This window comes from Malania oleifera, chromosome 13 (genome assembly GCF_029873635.1).
Source record: "Malania oleifera isolate guangnan ecotype guangnan chromosome 13, ASM2987363v1, whole genome shotgun sequence".
Lineage (NCBI taxonomy): Eukaryota > Viridiplantae > Streptophyta > Magnoliopsida > Santalales > Ximeniaceae > Malania > Malania oleifera.
In genome coordinates this window covers 68,082,210-68,106,998 of record NC_080429.1, presented here as the reverse complement: position 1 = coordinate 68,106,998, position 24,789 = coordinate 68,082,210, and the positions used below count along the sequence as shown (strand labels likewise).

The 24,789-nt window shown below is 34.9% G+C and overlaps 1 protein-coding gene across 2 annotated transcripts in view; it reads left to right on the top strand.

Annotated features, from left to right (window-relative positions):
- Window positions 1-5,506, top strand: part of LOC131146678 (uncharacterized) — a 46,116-nt gene extending 40,610 nt beyond the window's left edge. For both annotated transcript variants that reach the window (XM_058096423.1, XM_058096422.1), the window contains exons 11-12: window positions 4,455-4,545; window positions 5,175-5,506. In XM_058096423.1, coding sequence (XP_057952406.1) covers window positions 4,455-4,545; window positions 5,175-5,228 — 145 coding nt within the window. In that variant the 3' untranslated portion in view covers window positions 5,229-5,506. The remainder of the gene's footprint in view (window positions 1-4,454; window positions 4,546-5,174) is intronic.
- Window positions 5,507-24,789: the final 19,283 nt, after the last annotated feature.

Genomic DNA, 24,789 nt, shown 5'->3' with positions numbered 1-24,789 from the left:
CGTTGGTCGGCCGAGCTCAAGTCTTTGTGTGAAGGTCAATCTGCCGAGCCTTTATAAAATCATCCACTTTACAAGTGCCGATCGACCAAGCCAAATATACTGTAGAAGGCCGATCGGCCGGGACTTCATAAATATGAGTTTTGACCCTTGTCTTATGTTCAAAAACACTTGAAACCTTTTTGAAAAATGTTTGTCTTTGAGTATGGAAGGTTTTTGTTTGGTTTGGGGTTCTTATGGTCAATCTATGGTCTTTATGAGCTTCAATATAAATCAAGTGAAATGCATGTACATCCAAACCTTAATTACTATTACAAACACAAAATTACATAGGTCTTCTATCTTTGCTCTCTAGTGTTCATGGAATATGCCTTGGAATACGATTATGGAGGAGCTTTTCACGGCTTCCATATTGTAGCATTATTTGTGCTTTTCTTGCATTTAACCTATTCAACACTAAGCACAATCATGAGATGTTGTTGTTTGTCATAATCAAAACAGAGATAGGACTCAAAAAGTCAACTACACCCAACATCCATTGTCCAATTATGTGTCATATGGAAATCTTTCACCTTTTTTTTGTGCTTTTACCTCACAATTGTCTTGTATGGAGATTCCTAATACTGTGTAGGATGCTATGAAAGTTCCTAAGTGGAAGGAGGCTGTCTTCGAGGAGATGAAAGCTCTTGGAAAAAATGGTGTGTGGGAGTTAGTTGATCTCCAAGAGGAAAGACAATTGTAGGGTGCAAATCGATCTTTACAGTCAAGTATAAATATGATGGTTTTCCAGAACGGTATAAAGCTCGATTGGTCTCCAAGGGATTCACTAAGACCTATGGCATTGGATTAATTGGAGACATTCGCCCCAGTCGCAAAGCTAAACTCTGTAAGAGTTCTTTTGTCACTTGCAACTAATCGTGACTAGCCTCTGCAACAGTTGGACGTAAAAAAAATGCATTTCATAATGGAGACCTGGAGGAAGAAGTGTACATGGATGCACCTCCAGGATTTGGTGAAAAGTTTGGCACAAAGGTGTGTAAACTGAAGAAGTCCTTACATGGGTTAAAACAGTCACCAAGAGCTTGGTTTGAGAAATTCACTCAGTTTGTTAAAAGTTAGGGGTATACTCAAGGGCAAGGTGATCATACGATGTTTCTAATAATTCTCACTAGAGATGACGTATTTGAGATGAATCGATTGAAGACTTCTCTCTCATCAACATTTGAGATCAAGGACTTAGGATCTCTGAGGTATTTTCTTGGAATGGAGGTTGCTCAGTCAAAGAAAGGGATTGTTGTCTCCCAACAGAAGTATATCCTTGACCTCCTTAAAGAGACTGGGACGAGCGATTGTAGGCTAGCAGGCACTCTAATAGATCCCAATCAGAAACTTGGAGATGACAAGGAAGGTGATCCAATGAATACAACTTGATATCAAAAGTTGGTGGGAAAGTTAATTTACTTATCACATACACGGCCTGATTTTGCTTTCGTTGTGAGTTTGGTGAGCCAGTTTATGCATTCACCCTACGAGAAACATCTTAAAGCAGTTTATTGGATTCTCAGATACTTGAAGAGTACACCAGGCAAGGGTTTACTCATTTAGAAGACCCCACAACAAAACATAGAGGCATACACTGATGTTGATTGGGTAGGCTCAGTTATTGACAGGCGATCCACATCAGGATACTGTACTTATGTCTGGGGAAATATGGTCATATGGTGAAGCAAGAAACAGAATGTGGTTGCAATGAGCAGCGTCGAGGCAGAATATAGGGCTATGGCTAACAGAAGTTGTGAGATGCTATGGCTGAAGAGAATTCTTGAAGAGCTGTGGATGCCAGTGAACGTGCCAATGAAGTTGTATTGTGACAACAAAGTTGCCATAAGTATTGCTCAAAATCCAATACAACATGATCGCACATCTAGGGAATAAATTAGGAAATTTTATTTTTTAAAATCTGAAATTAGTATTTCAGTTTCTAGTAGTTTCAGTTTCCTATTTTCTAGTCTAGAGATCTGCTGATTCGATTTTCTGATTTTGTGGTGATATGATTTGTTGATTTTGTGGCCTTCCTAATTTGGTGGCCTTCCTCTACTATTTATCTTGTAATCGTGTCTCTTGAAATTCAATAAGAATGGTTATTCTTCTTCTAAAAAATCCTTCATTAACCTTCCTCCATCTTAAGCCAATGCAACTTCTGCTTAAGATACAATTTGTTCGTTAGAGACTTAGACATATACCGGCTTTCAAGTTTCTGCCAAACAGCCGCAGGAGATTCCTCATCCATGACGTGATACAACACGTCATCAGCCAGACAAAGTCTGATAGTCGCCACATCCTTCACTTCCAATTCATTCCAAATTGTTTCATCCATGCTTTCCGGTTGAACTCCGTATAAAGCTTTCACCATACCTTGCTGCACTAACAGGTCTTTAACCCTTCTCTGCCTTAATCCGAAGTTCCCCATTCCATCGAACTTAACAACATCAAACTTTGCAGAAGAAATTCCAGAACCCATTACAACAATGCTCTGATACCAATTTGTTGTGAAAATTGGATGCACAGCAAAAGCAAATGATCTTACAATGCAGCAATCAACGGTGAAATATACAAAACCACAATCACACAGAGTATAATGAAAGCAATAAAACAATGACACGAAGAATTACGTGGTTCGGCAATACCTACATCCACGGGAGCAATCGCCAACGAATTTTAACTATCTTGTGTCCAAAGACACTGAGTTACATCTTACAACATGTATATATAACTTTCCCGGAGGCTTTCCTTCCAAAATCCAACCTATCCAACGTCCCAATTCAAAATTTGAAAACCAACGCTGAGTAACCAAGCCAAACCGTCGATGGTTTCTGACATACTGTTGACGATTTAATACCGAGAGCAAACATTCAATGTAACAGGACAAAATAGTCGACTGTTTCTCTACAACTAGATCAAACCGTCGATGGTTTTAGGGTAACCGTCAACGGTTTCCTCCTACAAGTCAGCATTCCTATTTTCTTCCATGCTTTCTCTTTGTACATGCCTTCTACTCAACATATGAGCCACATATTACAACAAGAACAAATTTAAAAATAAATAAATAAAAAACTCATATTTGCTTCATTTTTCCAATTTTTATTTCAAATATCCAAAATTTTAGGAATGTTCAAAATTTTGCAAAAAAGAAATTGAAACCTGAATTTGTTTCAATGCCTAACAAATTTTAAGACTATAATCCCATTAACCTTCTTAATTTGTGACCTAATTCCCAAACCTTAATCTTCCTTAAGATGCCTTTCTGAATCTTGGAGTCAACATTAAATCATTTTTTTTTTTTTCTGTTTTTTCTAAAAATAGAAGATGGTTTTGACCCAAATCGAATGGTGATCCTCCGAAAGTAGAAGAATTCTTGTCATACGAGGTCACTCTAATTACAGGTGATGGCTTAAGGGTTATTGCTCAAGGCCCTTATCACTTGATTAGCATGACTAAGAGATGATGATTTGTTTTTCTCATTAAAGATTTGAGAAGGAATCCAAGGAAAACCTTTTTTTGCCCCTGGGCCACAAGGCTACTCGCTTTGTGATGGTAGGGGGAGGGTTGTCACAGTGTACACGGCCCCCTACCCCTGCTTTTATGAAAAGAGGTTGTTTCCTTAGACTCAAACCTGTAACCAATCAGTCATAAAATTATAGCATTTTTTCTCAAACCTAAAAATCTTTTCAAAACAAGAATTTACATTTCCCTTGGACCTTAGGTGGGCCCTAGGGGTGAGGGTCCATGAGATGTCTCAAATATCAATGAGCTTGTCCATTTAACCATGTTAAATCAACTTCAACCGACCATGTTCAAGTTTTAGCCAAAATAGATAACACGTGCATAGCATCCTAAAGACTCCTCAACCCCATATTTTTGCCCGACTTGTGCCAAAGCACCAAAGCCATTGAAGTTCCAAAGTAATGTGCCATAGCCATTTGCCCATTAAAGCAATGTTATTAGACAGTTTTTCCCAAACCCAAACCACCCTTAATCATTATTAACTATTTAATTCCATAATATGGACAAAAAACCAATTTTTTTATGTTCAAAATTTTATGGATTATTTCATGACTGTTGTAGAACAAATCTTTTCATTTAGAAAGATGGGAAAAAGATTTGTTCTGTTGAATGGCGTATGGATTTTCATAAAGATTAACCAGGTTATCAGGAGTGCAAGAATACAGCCTGGTTAGATAAAAGTACCAGAGCAATCCAATCCAAAGGGGGTTTAATTGGTTGACTTCTTAGGTTGTACCAGACCAACTTGCACCCCCTAGTATATGGAATTAAAGGTGGACTTGTTGGCAACTTGGATAGTCCCATTACCCTGTCATGCATGTTACTTCAACTTATACCCCTACTAAGTGGCATTTAAGATGGTCAGGTGGTTTTAATTTGTTAATATTCTGCAGGCTGTATGGGACATTTCTGGCCGATGTTGTCATTCAAATGCTTGGAACTGATTATGCTAGAATTCTACGAGCAATTTATTCACTTGCACAGGTAAAACATTTTCTTGCATGCATGCATTTTTACATCTGACCGTCTGAAGACCCTGATTGTTGTGGTTTGGCCTTGGTCCATTTTTGATCTTACTCCTTTTGACCTGGGTGGCATTTGAGTTTTCTGCATGCTTATGTTTGTGTACACTATAGTTCCCTCCAAACCCCAAATCAGCTGGAATCTTATGCACTGGCTGGCTCGTCTTTTTCTAATGCATTTTTGGATCAACATGCCAACATTCCTGATACACATTTGGACTGGCAGGTTCCAACTTGATATAACTATCATATAAAATTCTCATTATAGTCCTTAATTCTATGCTATTGGACCTATGATATTCAGTTAGTAGACATGGATTTGTTATTTGTTCGGTTTTTCGGAATTCTTTTAAGTTATTTGTGTAGCTTTTCAGCATTCTTGATTCTTGAATTTCTATATGATTACATTTTAAAGGGATGAGGATGACCTTGTTAACTGCATAACTGGTTTCTAGGCAATTTGTTGTTTTAGCATCTGGCTATTTGATTTAGTGGGTGTGACATGCCAAGTTTGGTTATCAAGTCAGTTGATACAAAATATCTTCTATTTGAATCCTAATGTGAATAGTCATTACTCTGTTTTTGCTTCAGATACGCATCATCCGTACGTATAGATTGCCACTTGATGACAACAGTGGAGCTTAATTGCGTAGGGTCGCATACTCGCATTGTTGAACATTTGGATAGTTGGTTGAAGGTATTTGCCCGTCATTGAACATTTCTGGAGAGGCATAGTTCAGGGCATTGTCCATAGTTATACTGTTGTACTTGTCCTTCTGGTGGTAGTTTTGGGAATGGAACTATTAATATTCTTGTACTTAAAAGAACTTTCAGTTCTTGTTGTGCAAAGAATTTTTAGGTTCGGTTTGGAACTCATATAATATTAGGGAAAGAAAAGAAAAATATCAAAGAATTCACTTTTTCGTATTTAGTTATTTATTTTTCCAAGCAAAATCCATGATTAAAGCAGATCATAAATATTTCTTGGTATGAAAATGAGAGAATAGCAATTTCCTGTTCTTTAAGGCCCCATGTGACCAAAGATATATTTTTTTAGGATAAGTAAAAAAAAAAAAAAAGAAGCAAAAAATGTATTTTTTATTTTATTCTCTCTTTACACCAAATAATATAAAAAATAAAAATATGTCCTAATATGATTAATGACTAAGAAAAATAAAATGTTAATCATGTGCATAATCAAGATTGTATTCATTAATTTTTTATGTATTTTATTTTTATTCTTGTTATTCTTGATAACTAAATGTGAAACAGTAAATTTTATATATATATATATTTTCCTTCTTGTTTTCAAGTTCCAGAAGGATTGGAAAAGAAGGAATAATCAAATGAGTTGTTGTGATTTGCAAAAAACTACCATGATGCATTACTTGGAGATCATAGGAGGTGCTTTGATTATTTCATTCCTCTGAATGAATCATCCATTCTCTTATATCTTTGTTTTAAAAAAATGGTGCTCTAATATATGTTGAAAAGATATTTTCATGTTTTCACTCCATGTACATGAGCCAGTAAATTGGGATTTTTGTTTATATTTGAACAACGGATGGGCTTCTCTCTAGCATCTTTACTATCTCCTTTATTCTGATTTTATTTTTCTCTGTAGGTGTTTGATTTTATGTTTATATATATTGTAACTACTCATTAATGTTAAATACATGTCTACACACATTCTCATATGCTAACTATATTGTATCCTATTATTAGAATATCTTATTGCAAGATTACTTCTAGACTAAACTTCTTCAATTTGGCCAATTGAAAGTTTGGCCTTGGATTACACAATACAATGCCTATTAGTGCATCTTTTATTCCTTTTTTATTTTTTATTTTTTATATCCTTCTCAAAATTTGAACCAAAACCTTTAACATCAAAATCTGGAGTTTTAAACTGCTAGATTTTCTCTTGGAGAACACTTCCAAAGTAACATTGAAGGTAATTAAATGTATGAAGTGTATTTATTGACATTTTTTTATCATAGTTTATGCAATATTAATGATAGAGCATGTGTGTGTGTGCGCCTATATTGATGTAAATACAAATAACAATAAAATTATAATATATATTAGCAGTGATATAATTGAATTTTTATTCATTTGTTTAAGTGCATTTAAGTTTAGATAATACTGCCTTGCAATTTTTGATCCAAACCAACGGTGATCCATATGTATATGAAGGCATTTTTAGAAATTTTTGGACGAGCTTTCAAATTTGCTACATAAAGATTAATATGAATATATCAAGATAAACATTTCTTGAATCTTGTAACTCAATTGTGAGATTTTTTTTTTCTTCTTAGATTGTACTTTTAAAGGATTTTAATTGTTTTTTTTATATCTTTTTCTGATGTCTTGGGAAACCTGGGGTGATGATTCCTTTGAGCCGTTACCAAAATCTACCAGAAAATTGACTGCCTTCATAGAAGCGAGCTCCCAAACAAGTCAAGGAAATTCAAAAGAAAAATTAAATTCAAGACTTCTTTTATGATATGTTTGGTTCAAATATTTTAATGGAAAAAAAAGAAAAGGAAAATATGAAGAAAATTTATTTTCTATTATATTTTATTTTTGTACCAAATAGTATTAAAAATAAAATTTTATTCTAATGTAATTATAATTTTAAAAAAAAGTTAAATGTTAAGTGTTAGCCTGGGTGGCAACATTATCATGGTTTATGTGTTATGATGATATTAACCTATATGTCGTTCCTAGTGTTTTTCCATCTTTATAGATCATGTTAGTACAAGTACACGTACATGAAGTACTAGATCAAAAGGCAAAGATCGGACCGACTTGACGTTCGAATAAGGAGATCAAATGGACACTCACTCGGAAAGGAGTCAAGCACAACCAAAGAAAGCTTTTTGTTTAATTATATGTAATGGGTGTGTGTTTGAGGTAGTGTATTTTGTAACTCTTGCGGTTTTGATTCTTGCATGATTTCTGAGCAAGAGTTAAGCAAAATTGCATATACATATTAGGACACTTGAGTTTATTGGTTTTCACTCAAGTCACAAACTCACATTTATAGTTTTCAAATATAAAACAAAGAGTTTGTCAAATGAATCTTAAACTTAATTCTGTTTTCTAAAGGGATAAGTTTTCAAAATCTTGGTTTCATAATCATTTTCATACTTAGTCCCGGTTTTATCAAAACGAGTCTTATGTCCTAAAGGTGCAAAGAAAGTAAAGTATATATTCAATAAAGGACATACAAGTATATAACATATGAAAATGATTTTTCAAATGTGTTTTTATTAACAAGATATCTTATATCTTATATTCAAGGGAAAATTCTCTTGAACAAGTTTTAATCTTCATTAGACTGAATATGATATTACCAATGTGTGGCAATTGAGTATACATGAACAATATACTATTAATCAACTGAAACTGAGATAACATGTAAAATATAATATAGCATAACTCACACCTATATGGTTTAAAATATAATTGATTTTGAACTTTCTATTTAATCATACTTTTAGTATCTATAGATATATCTGTCATTTTTTGTAAATCTATATAACATAATTGTGAAAATTTTTCTGGATGGATAACTATATGTCATGATTTGATCCCTCATGATAAGGTTGTGCGGTCCGTAGGCGGGACTTAACACTAGTTGGCCTACCGAGATAAGTCAACTGAAACCTTTGTCATCAGATCGGCTGCCTCAACTCGGACTACCGGGGAGCCTGCAATCTCTCCTAACGCGCGATCGACTACTCATAAAATCCTCACACTATCTGAGATATATGGTTGCACTCTATACTGTATAGTTATGATACCATGTTCTGTAATCTGATCTCGTTCATCAGGGTCTGATACTATATAATACTGTTATATATCTTACTAGTTTACCATGATTCTATTCAACTGTAATAACCATGATTCTATAAAACTGTATTAACCATAATATTGTAATAAACTGATCTGTATAAATTGCAATATCTGTATATTATGGTTCTGTAATCTGTATATCATGGTACTATGAAAACTGTATATCTAAATAAACTGTGTAAATCATAGTTTTATAAAACACTGAATAGCCATAGTTCTGTAAATAAAACTGTATAATTTGTGTATCATAATTCTATAAAACTATATAATCGCAATTCTGTAAAAGCTGTGTAGAATTGTGTACGATACCATTATTTCTCATGCCACACAAATAAATAAAACTCATTAACTATAATTTGTAAAACTGTATAATTTCTTACTCTAGAAACCCATAAACATATACTACACTTTACTAATAAAAATTTCTGATTTGACTGGTATAACATATTTCTCTTACCTAGCTAACTGAAATTCATTTACTATTTTTCTAACTTATGCTTGCGGCATTTGTGATTTCAAGACTATGAAATTATACACATGTATATATCCTTGTCAATCAATTGAATATCCAAAATAATTATCATATTCACATTTTCCCTGAACTGCATTTTCATAATTTTCTAAACTATAAACTTTTATCATCTTCACCTGAGTCCCTGAGAAAACACCCACTAGGATCCTTAGCTCGTACCTGCAGTGTACGCACCAAACCTTGTATTACACAAAATCCTAATTTCTCATTTCAACCTCAGAATTACGTTCACATCCACAATCCTAAACCTATACCTTCAATAAATTAAATAAACCAACCATAAACACCCAAATAACACCCTTACCTCAGTTTTGGAATGGTGCCTAAACTCCTCAAACCAAAATTCTGCTATAGTAAACTTGTAGAGAATTGAACCCTGATCGACGTGGTGGTTTCTGATCGTTGATTCGAGCTTAAATCGAAGTAAAATTTTAGAGAGAAGTGAGAGGGCTTTCGTGGGTTTAGGGAGAGAGAAGGAGAAGAAATAAATTTTATGAAACAAGTGAAGCTCGTAGGATTTTTATACTCTCAGCACTGCCAAAGAAAACAATTGCCGGTTTTCTCTAACTCTCAGAAAATTGTCACGTGTTTTCTATTTAACTGGTCCAAAATTACCGTTTACCAGTTACCGTCCCGCGGTTAAACCCCAAAATCGTCATCGATTTTCTCTTCACTTTAGAAAATTATCACTGGTTTTCTCCTCCCCTTTCCAAAAATCCACTTTTTCTAATTTCTTTTATTATTATATTTTTTAGGTCTCTACATTCTCCCCTCCTTTTAAAAATTTCGTCCTAGAAATTTGCTATCTGTGTTATACACCATCTTCTAAGAAAAATTTGCTACTTATTTTATTAAATACCCTCACTTATGGCGGAGGAATACCGTGGATACAATTACGGTTCTGAGAGATTAAAATAAAAAATCAAAATTTCTCCCAAAACCAAATATATCCTATAAACCAAAATACAACTATATACATTAATTACCATGCATTGTATAAATGATGTTGATTTTATTAAATAATAGTGATTTTATCTGAACTACTATCTTCCTTTTCCTGACTAATACTGATCCCCACCTAATAGATGTAGGTAGTTCTGTCGTATTTCCTCCTCAAGCTCCCATGATGTCTCCTCTGCTGCATGATTCCTCCACAGGGCTTTTATTAATGAAATTTTCTTGGTGCGCAACTCCTGTTCCTTTTTATCTAGAATTTGCACTGGTGTTTCCTCATATGCTAAAGTGTCTCTAAGCTCTATCTCTTTGTAACTGATCACATGGGAGGGATCTGGAACGTATTTCCTCAGCATGGAAACATGGAATACGTCATGAATCCTGAATAGAGCTGGTGGTAAAGCTAGCCTGTAAGCGATTGAACCCACTCTCTCAAGTATCTCGAATGGGTCAATAAACCTAGGGTTCAGTTTACCCTTCTTCCTCCCTTCAGCGGTGCTACTGTCCCGCTGGTCTCTGGTGCTCAGCCTTTACTTGCTGGTATGTCAAACACTACTCTACAAACTCAACTATCTCCCTCTTCATGTCGCTCTAATAGAAAGATTCCTGAAGGTTCTGATACATTTTAATGCTTCTTGGATGCACTGTGTAAAGGGATTTATGTGCCTCCTCTAGAATAGCCCTCCTAATCTTAGCATCTACAGGTACGCACAACCTGGTACAGAACCTTAGAGCTCCATCATCTGAAACACTAAACTCCTTTCCCTGTCCGTCCTGCACTTTATCTATCAGTTCTACCAATTTTGCATCATTCCTTTAAGCAACTTTAATCCTCTCCCACAAAGTAGGTTGTAACACTAGGTTGGTAATAAATGTCTGATGATCATCCTTTACTAGCTCCACACCGAGCCTCTCCAAATCCATATGAATTGGATACTGAATCTCCACTGCTGACAATGTTGTTTCCGCTAATTTCCGACTCAGAGTAGCAGTCACCACGTTTGCCTTCCTTGGGTGGTAGCTGATAGTACAATCATATCTTTAATGAGTTACAACCATCTTCTCTGCCTTATATTCAATTATTTCTGGGTAAAGAAATATTTCAAACTTTTATGGTCAGTGAAAATTTCACATCTCCCACCATAAAGATAATGTCTCCAGATCTTTAAAGCATACACCACTGCAACTAACTCTAAATCATGCACCGGGTAGTTCTTTTCATATTCCTTAAGCTATCGAGAAACATAAGAAATAACTCTCACGTGCTGCATCAACATACACTCGAGTCCCTTCTAGGGCGCGTCACTGTATATAATAAATTCATCTTTTCTTGATGGAATAGATAGTACCGGTGCAGTGATTAGCCGCTACTTCAACTCCTGGAAGCTCTGCTAACACTCATCGGTCTATTCAAATCTCACATTTTTCCTTGTGAGTCATGTTAGTGGACCCGATAATCTAGAAAAATCATCCACAAAACGCTGGTAGTACCTTTCCAGACCAAAGAAGTTTCTGATCTCCTGAACATTCATTGGTCTCACCCGATTTACCACTGCTTCTATCTTACTTAGATCTATTGATATGTGATCCCCAGAGATCACATGCTCGAGAAAAGTGACCTGCTTCAGCCAGAATTCACATTTCTTGAATTTAGCATATAACTTCTTTTCCCTTAATACCTGTAAGACCAACCTCTGATGATCCTCGTGTTCCTCAAAACTCTTCGAGTAAACCAGTATATCATTAATAAATACCATAACAAACTAGTCCAAGTACTGATGAAATACCCGATTCATTAGGTCCATAAACGCTACCAGTACATTAGTCAATCCGAACGACATTACCAAGAACTCGTAGTGCCCATACCTGGTTCATAAAGCAGTTTTCAAAACATCCTCTGTTTTAACTTTCACCTAGTGATATCCCGATCGAAGGTCAATCTTTGAGTAAACATGGGTCCCGTGGAACTGATCAAAATAAATCATCAATTCTGAGAAGAGGATATTTATTCATGACAGTCACTTTATTTATCTCTTTACAATCAATGCACATTCTCATAGTCCCGTCTTTCTACTTCATGAATAGGACTGGTGCTCCTCAGGGCGACACGCTAGGCCTGATAAACCTTTTATCCAACAACTCTTGCAACTAATCTTTCAATTTTTTCAATTCGGCTGGAGCCATCTGGTAGGGTGATTTAGATATTGTTGCCGACCTTGGTAGTAAATCCACGGCAAATTCTATTTCTTGATTAGGTGGTAAACCAGTTAATTCCTCTAAAAAAACATCTAGAAATTTTCTGACTACTAGAATATCAACTTGTTTCAATTCTTTTTTTAACATCTCCTTTATATAAGAAACATACCCTTGGCAACGAACCTAAAGCAGTCTCCTTACCTAAATAGCCGACACTAACTGTGGCGAGGCGCGCACACATGATCCCAAAAATCTAAATTCCTGTTCACTTAAGGAGTTTGAAAATCACTTCTTTTTTATGACAATCAATGCTGGCATAGTTAGCTTCCAGTTAGTCCATACCCAATATCACATCGAGCCCCTGCATGTTTAATACCACAAGATCGGCTAGTAATACTTTCTCCTGAATGCCCATCGGATAGTTTTTAAGTACCTTCCTACACCTCACTACTGATCCAGTCGGTGTGGATACTGATAACTCAACATCTAACAGTTATACCTCAACCCTAGATAATTTAACATATCCCGACGACACATAAGAATGGGGTGGCACCTGAATCAAACAAAACAACAACTTTATATGGTAAAACATTAAGAATACCTATGACAACGTCTCCGACAGCCCCAGCATCTCCCGACATCAATGCATAAAACCTCGCCAAAGTTTGTGTTCCTCTTTTGGCCTCCTCGGAGCGCCTGATAGCCTCCCCGAAAAGGTCTAGGAGGTGGTGTGTGAGTCGGCAGTCCCTGACAAGCTCGAGCCTTATGGTCGGGTCTTCCACACCGATAGCAAAAGTTCTCTCTAATGACATTCTCCCGTATGTCTCCGGCCACACTTAGGGCAAGTGGGATAAATTTGCTCTCCCTAAAAACCACGGTGTCCCGTCATTTGCCTCTGGCCTCTACTACACCAGTCTCCTCTCCGTGAACCCCGGCTAGAACCCGCCTAAAAACCAGGAGGCGTGAGTCTCTTTCTCTAGCTACCACATCCTTCTGGTTGCTCTCCTCTGCTACTGTGGCCCTATATACTAGTTCAAAGAAATCCTACACCTTTAAAACTGCCACCTATTTAAAAATTTCCTGCTTCAAGCCCCTCTCAAACATTTTTGCTTTCTTAACCTCATCTAGCACAATGTAGGGAGCAAAACGTGATAGCTCGATGAATTTCTCCGTATACTGCTGAACTGTGAGATTTTCCTGAGTCAAATTCATAAATTCTACTACTTTAGTCTCTCTGATAGTGGCAGGAAAATATCTGTCGAAAAATACCACCCTGAACCGGCTCTAGGTCATAGCCACTGCTATGAGTCTTTGCTCCTCCAATAATTTTGTAGTCATCCACCATTTCTCAACCTCACCTATCAACTTGTACGTGGCATAGAGGACCCTATGCTCATCAGTGCAATGGATCACCGTTAGTACTTTCTCAATCTCCTACATTTAATTCTCAACAACTGCTTGATTTGCTCCTCTTGAAAACGTTGGAGGGTTCATCTTGGAAAACTTTTCTATCATACACCCCTGGGCTGCAGATGGGCCACCCTGCTCCCTGGAGCTCCGTGCAATCTTAGCCATGACCTACTGCATTATGCTGCGCAAAACAGCATATGAATCCCCACCCCCTATGCTAGAAGGCCCTGCACTATCATCGCCACTAACATGAGCACTACTACCTCCATGGTCCATCTTACAATAATACCAAATTATTCTAAGAATCCAAATCTCATAATGCTATTCTTACATTAATCTAACTAAAATATCCTTATATCACCTATCACTAATTTAAGGTCTAGTCCTACCATATGAAAATAAAAACCGATGATAGTTTACTATGATTTTCTTGAAATCGTCACCTCAGGTAACATTATAGAAACCACTCCAACGTTCTTGCTTCCAGACTGCAGAACAGGACCCTAAATTCTCATCTTAATTTCTCAACATTAACTCATTGAAATTCTGTTCTATCCTAATTTCTATCCTTCTCAAAATTCTATTTCTATATTTTGGTATTGTTTTCCGCTGTACACTAGAGTCTACAGAACCAAGCAACCTAGGCTCTGATACCAAACAGTGACGACCCAAAAATCATACCATTTTTTTTATAACAACTGTAAAACTATATTACTTTGACATCCCTGTAATATCTACTATGACATCTTGGTCCCAAAGTGGCACCGACAAATCCCTATTCCTAAGATAACACACCTATGCAGTGGAAAACATAAAATCATAAAACCATAATCACAATACCAGAATTTAGTATTTTTCCAAAACAAACATATATATAAATCTCTCCAGTATTCTCCAATATATCATCTAGTATCTCAGCATACACTTACCCTACAGACAGGGTAGTACAAGATCTCCTTTATCTTCGAGCCTCATCTGCTCGTCTAAGTGGATCACCTGAAATGTTTAAATTATTGGGATGAGACAACTCTCAATAAGATGAAATATGTTATTACCAGTGTGTGACAACGGAGTATACATGAACAATATACTATTAATCAACTGAAACTGAGATAACATGTAAAATATAATATAGTATAACTCACACCTATGTGGCTTAAAATATAACTAATTCTGAACTTTCTATTTAATCATACTTTTAGTATCTATAGGTATATCTGCTGTTTTCTGTAAATTTGTATAAGTATACATAACTGTGAAAAATTTTCTAGATGGATAACTGTATGTCATGATTTGACCCCTCATGACAGGGTTGTGCGGCCCGTAGATGGGACTTAACACTAGTTGGCCTACTAGGATAAGTCAACTGAAACCTCTGTCGTCAGATTGAACACCTCAACCCGGACTATCGGGGAGCCTGCAATCTCTCCTAAGGCATGATCAACTACTCATAAAATCCACATACTATCTAAGATATGTGGTTGCACTCTATACTGTATAGTTACGGTACCATGTTTTGTAATTTGATATTGCCCTTCAGGGTCTAATACTATATAATACTGTTATATATCTCATTGGTTTACCATGATTCTGTTCAATTGTAATAACTATGATTCTGTAAAACTGTATTAACCATAATATTGTAATAAACTGATCTGTATAAACTGTACTATCTGTATGTTATGGTTCTGTAATATCTGTATATCATGGTTCTATAATCTTTATATCATGGTACTATGAAAATTGTATATCTGAATACACTGTAATATCTGAATAAACTGTGTAAATCATTGTTTTATAAAACTCTGAATAGTCATAGCTCTTTAAATAAAATTGTATAATCTGTGTATCATAATTCTATAAAACTATATAATCGTAATTCTGTAAAAGCTATGTAGAATTCTATACTATACCATTATTTCTCATGTCACACAAATAAATAAAACTCATTAACTATAGTCTGTAAAACTGTATAATTTTTTACTTTAAAAATCCATAAACATATACTACACTTTACTGATAAAAATTTCTAATTTAACTAGCATAGCATATTTCCTTTACCTGACTAACTGAAATTCGTTTACTATTTTTCTAACTTACACCTGCGGTGTTCGTGATTCCAAGACCCTGAAATTATACACATATGCATATATCCCTGTCAATCAATTGAATATCCAGAATAATTATCATATTCATGTTTTCCCTGAACCGCATTTTCATAATTTTATAAACTATAAACTTTTATCACCTTCACCTGAGTCCCTGAGAAAACACCCACTAGGATCCTTAGCTCGTTTCTACGGTGTACACCTGTATTACACAAAATCCTAATTTCTCAATTCAACCCCAAAATTACGTTCACATCCACAATATTAAACCTATACCTTCAATAAATTAAATAAACCAACCATAAACACCCAAATAACACACTTACCTCAGTTTTGGAATGATGTCTGAACTTCTTAAACAAAAATTCTGTTTTGGTAAACTTGTAGAGAATCGACCCCTAATCAATGTAGTGGTTTCTGATCGTCGATTCGAGCTTAAATCGAAGTAAAATTTTAGAGAGAAATGAGAGGGTTTTTGTGGGTTTAGGAAGAGAGAGGGAGAAGAAATAAATTTTATGAAACAAGTGAAGCTCGCAGGATTTTTATACTTTCAGCACTACTAAAGAAAACCGTCGCCAGTTTTCTCTTACTCTCAGAAAATCGTCACCGGTTTTCTATTTAACCGACCCAAAATTGTCATTTACCAGTTAACATCCCGCGATTAAACCCCAAAACCGTCGCCGATTTTCTCTTCACTCTATAAAACCGTTGCTGATTTTCTCCTCCCCTTGCCAAAAATCCACTTTTTTCAATTTCTTTTATTATTATATTTTCCAGGTCTCTACATAAAGCGTGGACGTAGGCTTGATGCTGAACCACATAAAAATACCGGTGTTGATCTTCTCTCCCTATACTCTTTATTATTTGTCTTGTGCATGATATAAATTTCCTATATTGTGATTTAATTGCTTGAAACTTGCCAAGAGTTTTATTTTGTAGAGAAATTTTTATATTCGCAAAAAGAGTCCATTCACCCCCTCCCCCTCTTGGACTCCATTATATATACTCCCGGGGTTGGGACGATTAACAAGTGGTATCAGAGCGAGGCGCTTGAATTTATCAAAGTAAAATCCAGAGCGTAAAATATTCAATGGAGAATTTGGTGAGCACCTCTTCCCAAGGACAATTCGTGACTAGATCGCCATTATTCAACGATTCAAACTACCCAGTTTAGAAAAATCGAATGACCATCTTCATCCAAGCACACAATCTCAAAATATGGCGTGTCATCTTAGAGGGAAATTATGAACTCAAAAATGCCAAAGGTGAACCAAAACAACTTGTGGAGTTGTCAGACACCGAAATAAGGTTAGTTGAGCTTAACTTTCAAACCAAAAATTTTCTTTACTGTGCTTAAGTGACAATGAATACAATCATGTTTGTGGTTGTGATATCGGTAAAGAAATTTGGAATAAGCTTGAAATCACTTATGAAGGGACATCTCAAGTTAAAAAGTCCAAAATTTACATGCTAATTAATGAGTATGAAATGATTAAAAAGGATGAGAGAGAATCTATCACATCCATGTTCACTTGGTTCACACACATCATAAATGAATGAAAAGCACTCGGAAGAACTTATTCTATGGAGAATAATGTTTAAAAAGTTCTACGATCTTTACCCGAGTCATGGCATGCTAAACTGTCATTAAGGAAGCAAAGGATCTAACACAAGTCACACTTGATAAGTTGATTGGGTCACTTATGACCTATGAAATTAAGAAAAACTTGTTTTTGGATCCTTAAAAGCCTAGAAAGGATAAATGTATTGCTTTTAAATCATCTAGTCCAAAATCTAAAGAAATGCTAGAAAATGATGAGGATAGTAAGGATTATATGAAATCACTCATAAAAGACTTTGGGAAATTCCTTGAAGAAAAACAACACTTTAGGAAAGAAGAAATAAGAAAAAATGAGAAAGAAGCACATCCATGCTTAATGGCTAACAAACAATAAGATGAAGTAAGTTCGGATGAGGAGGATTATGCACATTCATATGATGAAGTTGTGAATAATTTAGTTAAAAAATGAACAAAAATGTTAAGAAAGAGCTTGTTATGTCTAAGCAATGAGAATCCTTTTTGAAAGAAGAAAACTAATCCCTTAAAAGGAAAAATGAAGAGTTTGTTTCAGATTCTCAAAAAGAGCATGAAACTTTGAAAGAAAAGATAGAAAATTTGGAAAAAAAAATTTGTCAAAATCTAAAGGCAAGGAACCTTGTCTTTGTTATATCTTGAAAGAACAAAATTGCTCTTTAAAAAGGGAAAATGAGGAGCTTATGGAAAAACCTCAAAAAGACCATGAAATTCTTCAAAGGGAAGTAGGAATTTTGAAAAATCAAATTGCAAATGTCTTGAAAGAAAATACTCTCTTGAAAAATAAAAATGAAAATCATGTTAAAATCACAAGAGGAAAAGAAAACTCGAAAAGGTTTTTAGGAGTTAAAAGAAATAGTGTTTACAAGAAAAATTTGAAATCCTCTTGCAAACCACATGATCGTGCCTCAACAAGCAAAAATAATGGAAATAAGTTACGACCCTCACATGAAAACAAAATTTATTTATATTGTGAAAGAAAGGGTCACATACGATATTTTTACCAATATAGAGGAAATAGAGGCAAACAAAAAAAGTTAGAATAGGTAGTGAAGAAAAACCCATTGGCACCCAAGGAAGAATGGGCACCTAAAGGAAACATGTAACGATTCGAGTAATAATGGTATTTAAATAATAAAGAGGGAGGGAAATGGAATCAGTAACAGAAGGAGATAGTTGACTTCGTTGACGAATGCTTCGCGTTCATCGACAACTTCGTACTTTAGAGGTAATAATAATTTCAAGAAATTTCCAGGCCTCATCGACGAATACAGGGGTTTTGTCGACGAGGGTTCTTCAGGACCTCATCGACGACGTTCCGTCTCATCGACGAGAAAATATCGAAAGAAGAATTTGGGTTACTCTGAATTTCATCGACGAAAGGTAATGTTCGTTGACGAAATTACTTAAGGACTTGTCGACGAAATGACGTGGCTCGTCGACAAAGCCCACAGTATAAATAGCCCTAAACTCATTTTAATCACAGAAAATCAGCGCCACTCTCTTCTCTCTCTCTCTCTCTCTCTCTTTCTCCTATGGCCTCTCTGTTTTCTCTCTTCGATTCTAGCCCCGTCAGTCACTGGATCGACGATCTGAGGTCACCATGATGTTCCTAGCGGAGTTCTCTTCAACTCTGCCGGAGCGGATCGTCAGTGGGACGAAGTTGGAATTCATCCCAAATCCAGGGTACGGTCTTTTATTCGGAATTTGAGTTTCTAACAGTTGTAAGAAATGTAATAGACGTAAAAAATAGTAATATTTTGTTCTGAGATTTATGATTTTCAGGGTGTTGAGTGGAGAACCCTGCGGGTGTTGGACCGGTTCTAGTAGGAGATTTTTAGCAGGAAATAGGTAAGGGAAATATGTTATGCTAGGCAATTTTACTATGTTTCAGTATAAACTATACGTTTTTATCAGATGATTATTCACGATAGAAATTTGTACAATTTATCATTTATGTATAATATGTTTAAAATTACTGTGTTGCTTGAGAATATGAGTATAGTAAAGAAACATATTTTACAGTATTTTCAAGATATGTTTTACAGAATAAATAGCCAGTGGTTATGTTTTATATTAATTACAGAATGCCATAATTATACAGTTTTTAGTATCATGATTATACAATTTTCGGTACCATGATTATATAGTTTTCAGTGCCATGACTTACAGACTGCAGTTCAGTTCAGAAATACAGATGATACAATTATAGTTATTACAGTGTCATGGTTAATACAGTTATTACAGAATAATGATAAAATAGCTCATTGTATATAGATGTGTATTATATAGTATCAGACCCTGTTGGACCATACAGTTATAGAGCACGGTACCTTAGCTACCTACAGTTTACAGAGTGCAACCACCTATTCAGATAATACGTGGTAGTAGGTCGATCGTATAGTGACCTGACGTAGACAGGCTTCCCATCAAATATGGGTTGAGGAGGGCAAATCAAACCGAGGGAGTATAGTGGTTTACCCTGATAGGCCAGCTAGGGTAGATCCCTCCTACAGGCCGCACAACCCTGTCATGAGGGGTTAAATCATGACACATAGTTATCCACAGGGAAGTTTTCAGTTACTATTATGTATATATAGATTTACAGAGACAGGATATATTTATGTACATTAGAAGGATTTTGACTAGTAACCTAAAAGTTTCAGATATGTTAAGCAATATGGAATTGGTGGTGGTTTTTGTTATTTGTAAATTATTCATAAATCTAGTATACATGATTATATAAAAACAGATTTTCATAGTATTGTAACTCATTTGCCACACACTAGCAATAACATATTTCGTCTTATTGAGCGTTGACTCACCCCAATTACTTTAACATTTTTTAGGTGACCCAGGTAGGCTCGCAGATAGAGGGACCTCAGTATTGCCCTGATATTAGAGTGAGAATTTTTGGGAGTATTTTTGTATAGCCCTAGCTAGTTGAGGATATTTCTTGGGAATAGTTATATATGTGTATTTTGAGAAACAATTTAGCACTCTAGTATTGTATGTAATTATATATGGTTATGTTTATTTGATTTCCGCTTCTCGTTGCTTAGGTTGATGATTGGGTTTAATCCAGTGTGGTATCAGAGCATTTTAAATGTTATAGTATATACATAAACCCATTTAAATAGCAGGTCGTTACAAAAAACGTGATTTTTGAACACTTGCTTCCTTAGGACCTAGGATTAGGAAATAGGATTTAGGTAGATTTAACCAAACCTAGGAGAAATGAATAAGTGTTGACCAAGTGAATTGTCATTAAGATAAATTAAAAAAACTTATTTTTTTAGGATAGAGCTTAGTTGTGAAAATTCCAGATTTTGCTTTCTAAGTTGTTGAAATCATTTTGCTGGAAATTTTTTAGAATCATGCCAATATTGATGAGTTCATATTATAAAACCAATGTGATGCTTTAATTGTATATGTCATTATCAATTGGTTTCTTTTTGAAAATGTTGGTTATTGTTTATAGGATAAATAGCATGTGCTCCAAGCTTATCAAATGGAAAGACCTTGTTTTTCTCATATGAATTACTAAGGTTTTGATTTTTTATTTAGAAGCATGCTATGATTTGTTTTGATGATATATGCTTGTTTGGATGGATAGTTAGAATATCTATTACATAGAATTCATTGAATTGAGTTTTAGTAGAGCTAATCATAACAAAAATTGAAAACTTTCATTGAATGATTGATTCAATATCAAATGGTTTCATTCTTAAATCCTTATTCATGAGTTTGGAAGAAAGCCGATCCTGGCATTTCAAATGTTATGGTTTAGCAAATTATTTGGCACATGTTTTTTTTTTTTTTTTCATACTCACCTCACCACCATAGAAACAAATATTAAGGGAAGAAATTTTTTTAGTTATATGAATTGTACCTCTCTTTTTTATGATGATCAAAGGGGGAGATGTTTTGTGTTAGGGTGAAATGCAAATGGGGTAGAATGCATATGGTTGCATGAAAGTTCTTTTGCTTACTTGTTTCATCTTGCATGAACTTTCTATTTATGAATTGCATATTAAAGCTCCAAGGAAATGAAAAATATAGTTAAATTTTTATTATATACATAAAGTAAGGGGGAGCATATTTTAGTCTCATTCTAGAATATGTATAATTTGAGGGGGAGCTTTAAAATATACCCTATAGAGAACACCAATGGTTTGCCATCATCAAAAAGGGGGGAGAATGTTAGCCTTAGAGGTTACGTGAGCTTAATTGTCTTGTTTTGATGATAACAACCCGTTAGTGGTTCTAGGTAAGCTTATCTTTGCATGTCAAGTTATGGTAATTATAAATACAAATGCAAAGATTAAATATTTTCTTAATAGGTGAGACATCATCAAAAGGGGGGAGAATGTTAGCCTTGGTGGCTACACTGTCATGGTTTATATGTTTTGATGATATTAACGTATATGTCGTTCATAGTGCTCTTCCATCTTTACAGATCATGTTAGTATAGGTACACACGTACATGAAGTACTGGATCAAAGGTAAAGATCGAACCGACTTGACGTTCGAATAGAAAGATCAAATGGACACTCACTCGGAAAGGACTCAAGCACAACCAAAGGAAGCTTTTTGTTTAATTATATAAAATGGGTGTGTGTTTGAGGTAGTATATTTTGTAACTCTTGCGGTTTTGATTCTTGCATGATTTCTGAGTAAGAGTTGAGCAAAATTACATATGCATATTAGGACACTTGAGTTTATAGGTTTTCACTTAAGTCACAAACTCACATGTATAGTTTTCAAATATAAAACAAAGAGTTTGTCAAACGAATCCTAAACTCAATTCTGTTTTCCAAAGGGACAAGTTTTCAATATTTTGGTTTCATAATCATTTTCATACTTAGTTTCGGTTTTATCAAAATGAGACTTATGTCCTATTTACTTTTTGAGTCCGATCCCTATTTTGGTTATGACAAACCACAACATCTCATTTATGTGTTTAGTCTTTGAACAGATTTATAATGCAGAAGGTGCAAATGAGGGATGCAAAATGGAAGTCAAGGTGTACCTAATCGAGCACAAATTATGGCGTATTCCATGGAGTATTAAGGAGCAAAATTATGAAGATTTTATTTATTATTTAAGTTGTAATAGTAATTAGGTTTCAATTTGTGCATGCATAATCATATGATTTGAATTGAAGCTCTCACAAAATGACCAAGACCTTAAATTGAACTTAAAGGCATAAACTTTTCATGAAAACATTTTTTTCAAAAACAAGTTTTTTTTCAGAAAAAAAAAAACCCTTCATGTTTCTTCCATCGCATTGATGAGCATATTTCTCTATCATTAACTCCTTATCTTAAAAAGTTTCCAACATAAACGTTGTGGGATTTTCCTTTGGCTTTCTTTTGATACATAGTAGGTTCAATTTGGAGTTATATAGTAAAAGTTATGTGCAAAATACTGAAGGGTGTCTGCAGCAAAAAAATTCTCTTCATGTTTCTTCCGTCTCATTGATGAGGGATTTTATCAATCAAAACTTCCTCACCTTAAAAGTATTCAACATAAAAGTTGTGGGATTTTCTCTTAAATTTCAGTTGATATCAAGAACATCCAATTTGGAGTTGTATAGAAAAAGTTATGCCTGAAAAATGGAAGGGTGTTCGCACAGAAAGCACCCCAACAGCTAAAAAACGGTTAATTTTCAAATTTATTCATATTTTAATACCCCAACGGCCATAAAACGGCTATATTTCCAATTTGCCTATAAATACCAAGTCTATAAACTTGGAGAAGACAAGAGAGACACTTGGAAAGCCTTGTTGAAAATTCTTTCCTTCTTATTCATCTTTATACTCTCTTTGAAGATCGAAATCTATTTTCTCCTACTCTTTCTTTTTGAAAATCTTTTTAGTGAAATTCTTTTGGGTTATACAAGCAAGGCTTGAGCATATATTCTCTTATATATATTTTGCTTGAGAGCTTTCTTGCTATTTGTTTTTAAGAGTCAATCTTGAAGAAATATTATTCTCCTACTTTTCATTTTGAAAAATCATTTGGAGAAAATATTTTGAGTTTTACAAGGTGGCTTTGAGCAAATCATTCCACTTTCTCATTTTCACTTGAAAAATATTTTTGAGAGGAATATCCTTACTCTACCAAGCTTCAAATTTTATAAATTATTTGAGAGTGCATTAAGGTTTTTACATTGTATAACTTAGCTTATTGAGAAGCATTTCATTGTACAAAAAATTCATTCCTTATATCATTTGTATTTACGGTTCGGATTGTGAACCGTGGTGAGGTAGCTATGCCTCATGTGGGAGCAATGGATTGTAAAGAGGTAGCTACACCTCGCGTAAGAAGCGGATTGTAAAGAGATAGCTATGCTTCGTGTAAGCAGCGGATTGTAAAGGGAAGCTTCGCCTTGTAAGCGGATTGTAACGGGAAGCACCATCCCAGTTTTAAGGAGTGGATAGTGGAATCCTTGGGTTGTTTGCTTAAGGCAAGAACGTAGGCGGGAGTTGCCGAACCTCGTTAAAAACTTTGTATTTGCACTCTTTGTTCCCTACTCTATTTAATTTACGTACTTTACTTTCTGCACTTGTATGCTTATGTTCAATTTGTGCTAAATGCTATAATTATTTTAAATATTTGCATTCATTATTATTTTTGGGATTCATGCTTTTTTAGAAAAATCTTAGGTTGTGTTATACTGATTGTGTAATTAAAATAGGGATAAATTGACCTAGAAAGAATTTTTAAACACCCAATTCACCCCCCCCCCCCTCTTGGGAATACACCATAACTCTCATGTCCTAAGGTTGTAAAGAAAGTAAAGTATATTTTCAATAAAGGACATACATGTATATAAGATATCAAAATGGTTTTTCAAGTGTGTTTTTATTAACAAGATATCTTATATTCAAAGGGAAACTCTCTTGGACAAATTTTAATCTTCATTATACTTAATATATTTCATATACTTTTGTCTAAGAATGTTGTAAATCATTAAAAGGCTTTTTGTCAAAGAAAAAAACAGAGTAATCATCAAATAACATAGTGCAACCTTGAGTCTTGAACACCTTTCGGTATTTCGAGCATAACTTTTGCTAGAAGAATCCAAAAAGGACAATCTTGGTGTTTATGGAAAGTTAAGAAAAAAATTCCACAATTGTATGTTGATGACTTTTTTTGATTCAAGGCTCTGGTCAACTAGAACAGGGGAATGGTCAACCAGCTTTTCTAGTAGCTAATTTTTCCTCAAAAACTAGGTGACTGGTCGACTAGTGTAGGGCAATGGTCAACTATTGGGTGAATGGTCGACCAAAGAAAGTGAATGGTCGACCAGTGGCCTTGTGCCCAATGCTGTAATGGCTAGAAAATGGTTAGTTTTGTTTGGGAGTTGCTCCCAACAACTAGTTAACGACTATAAGGGCTTTTTGGCTATAAAAACAAGTACATATACTTGTTTAGCATTGTTTTGATCATTATTACAAGCATTTAGTGAAAAATATCTTTCAATCCAAAACCTAAGCACTTTGCATTATGTTATTCATTCACAAGTGCTTAAGTTCTCTCCTG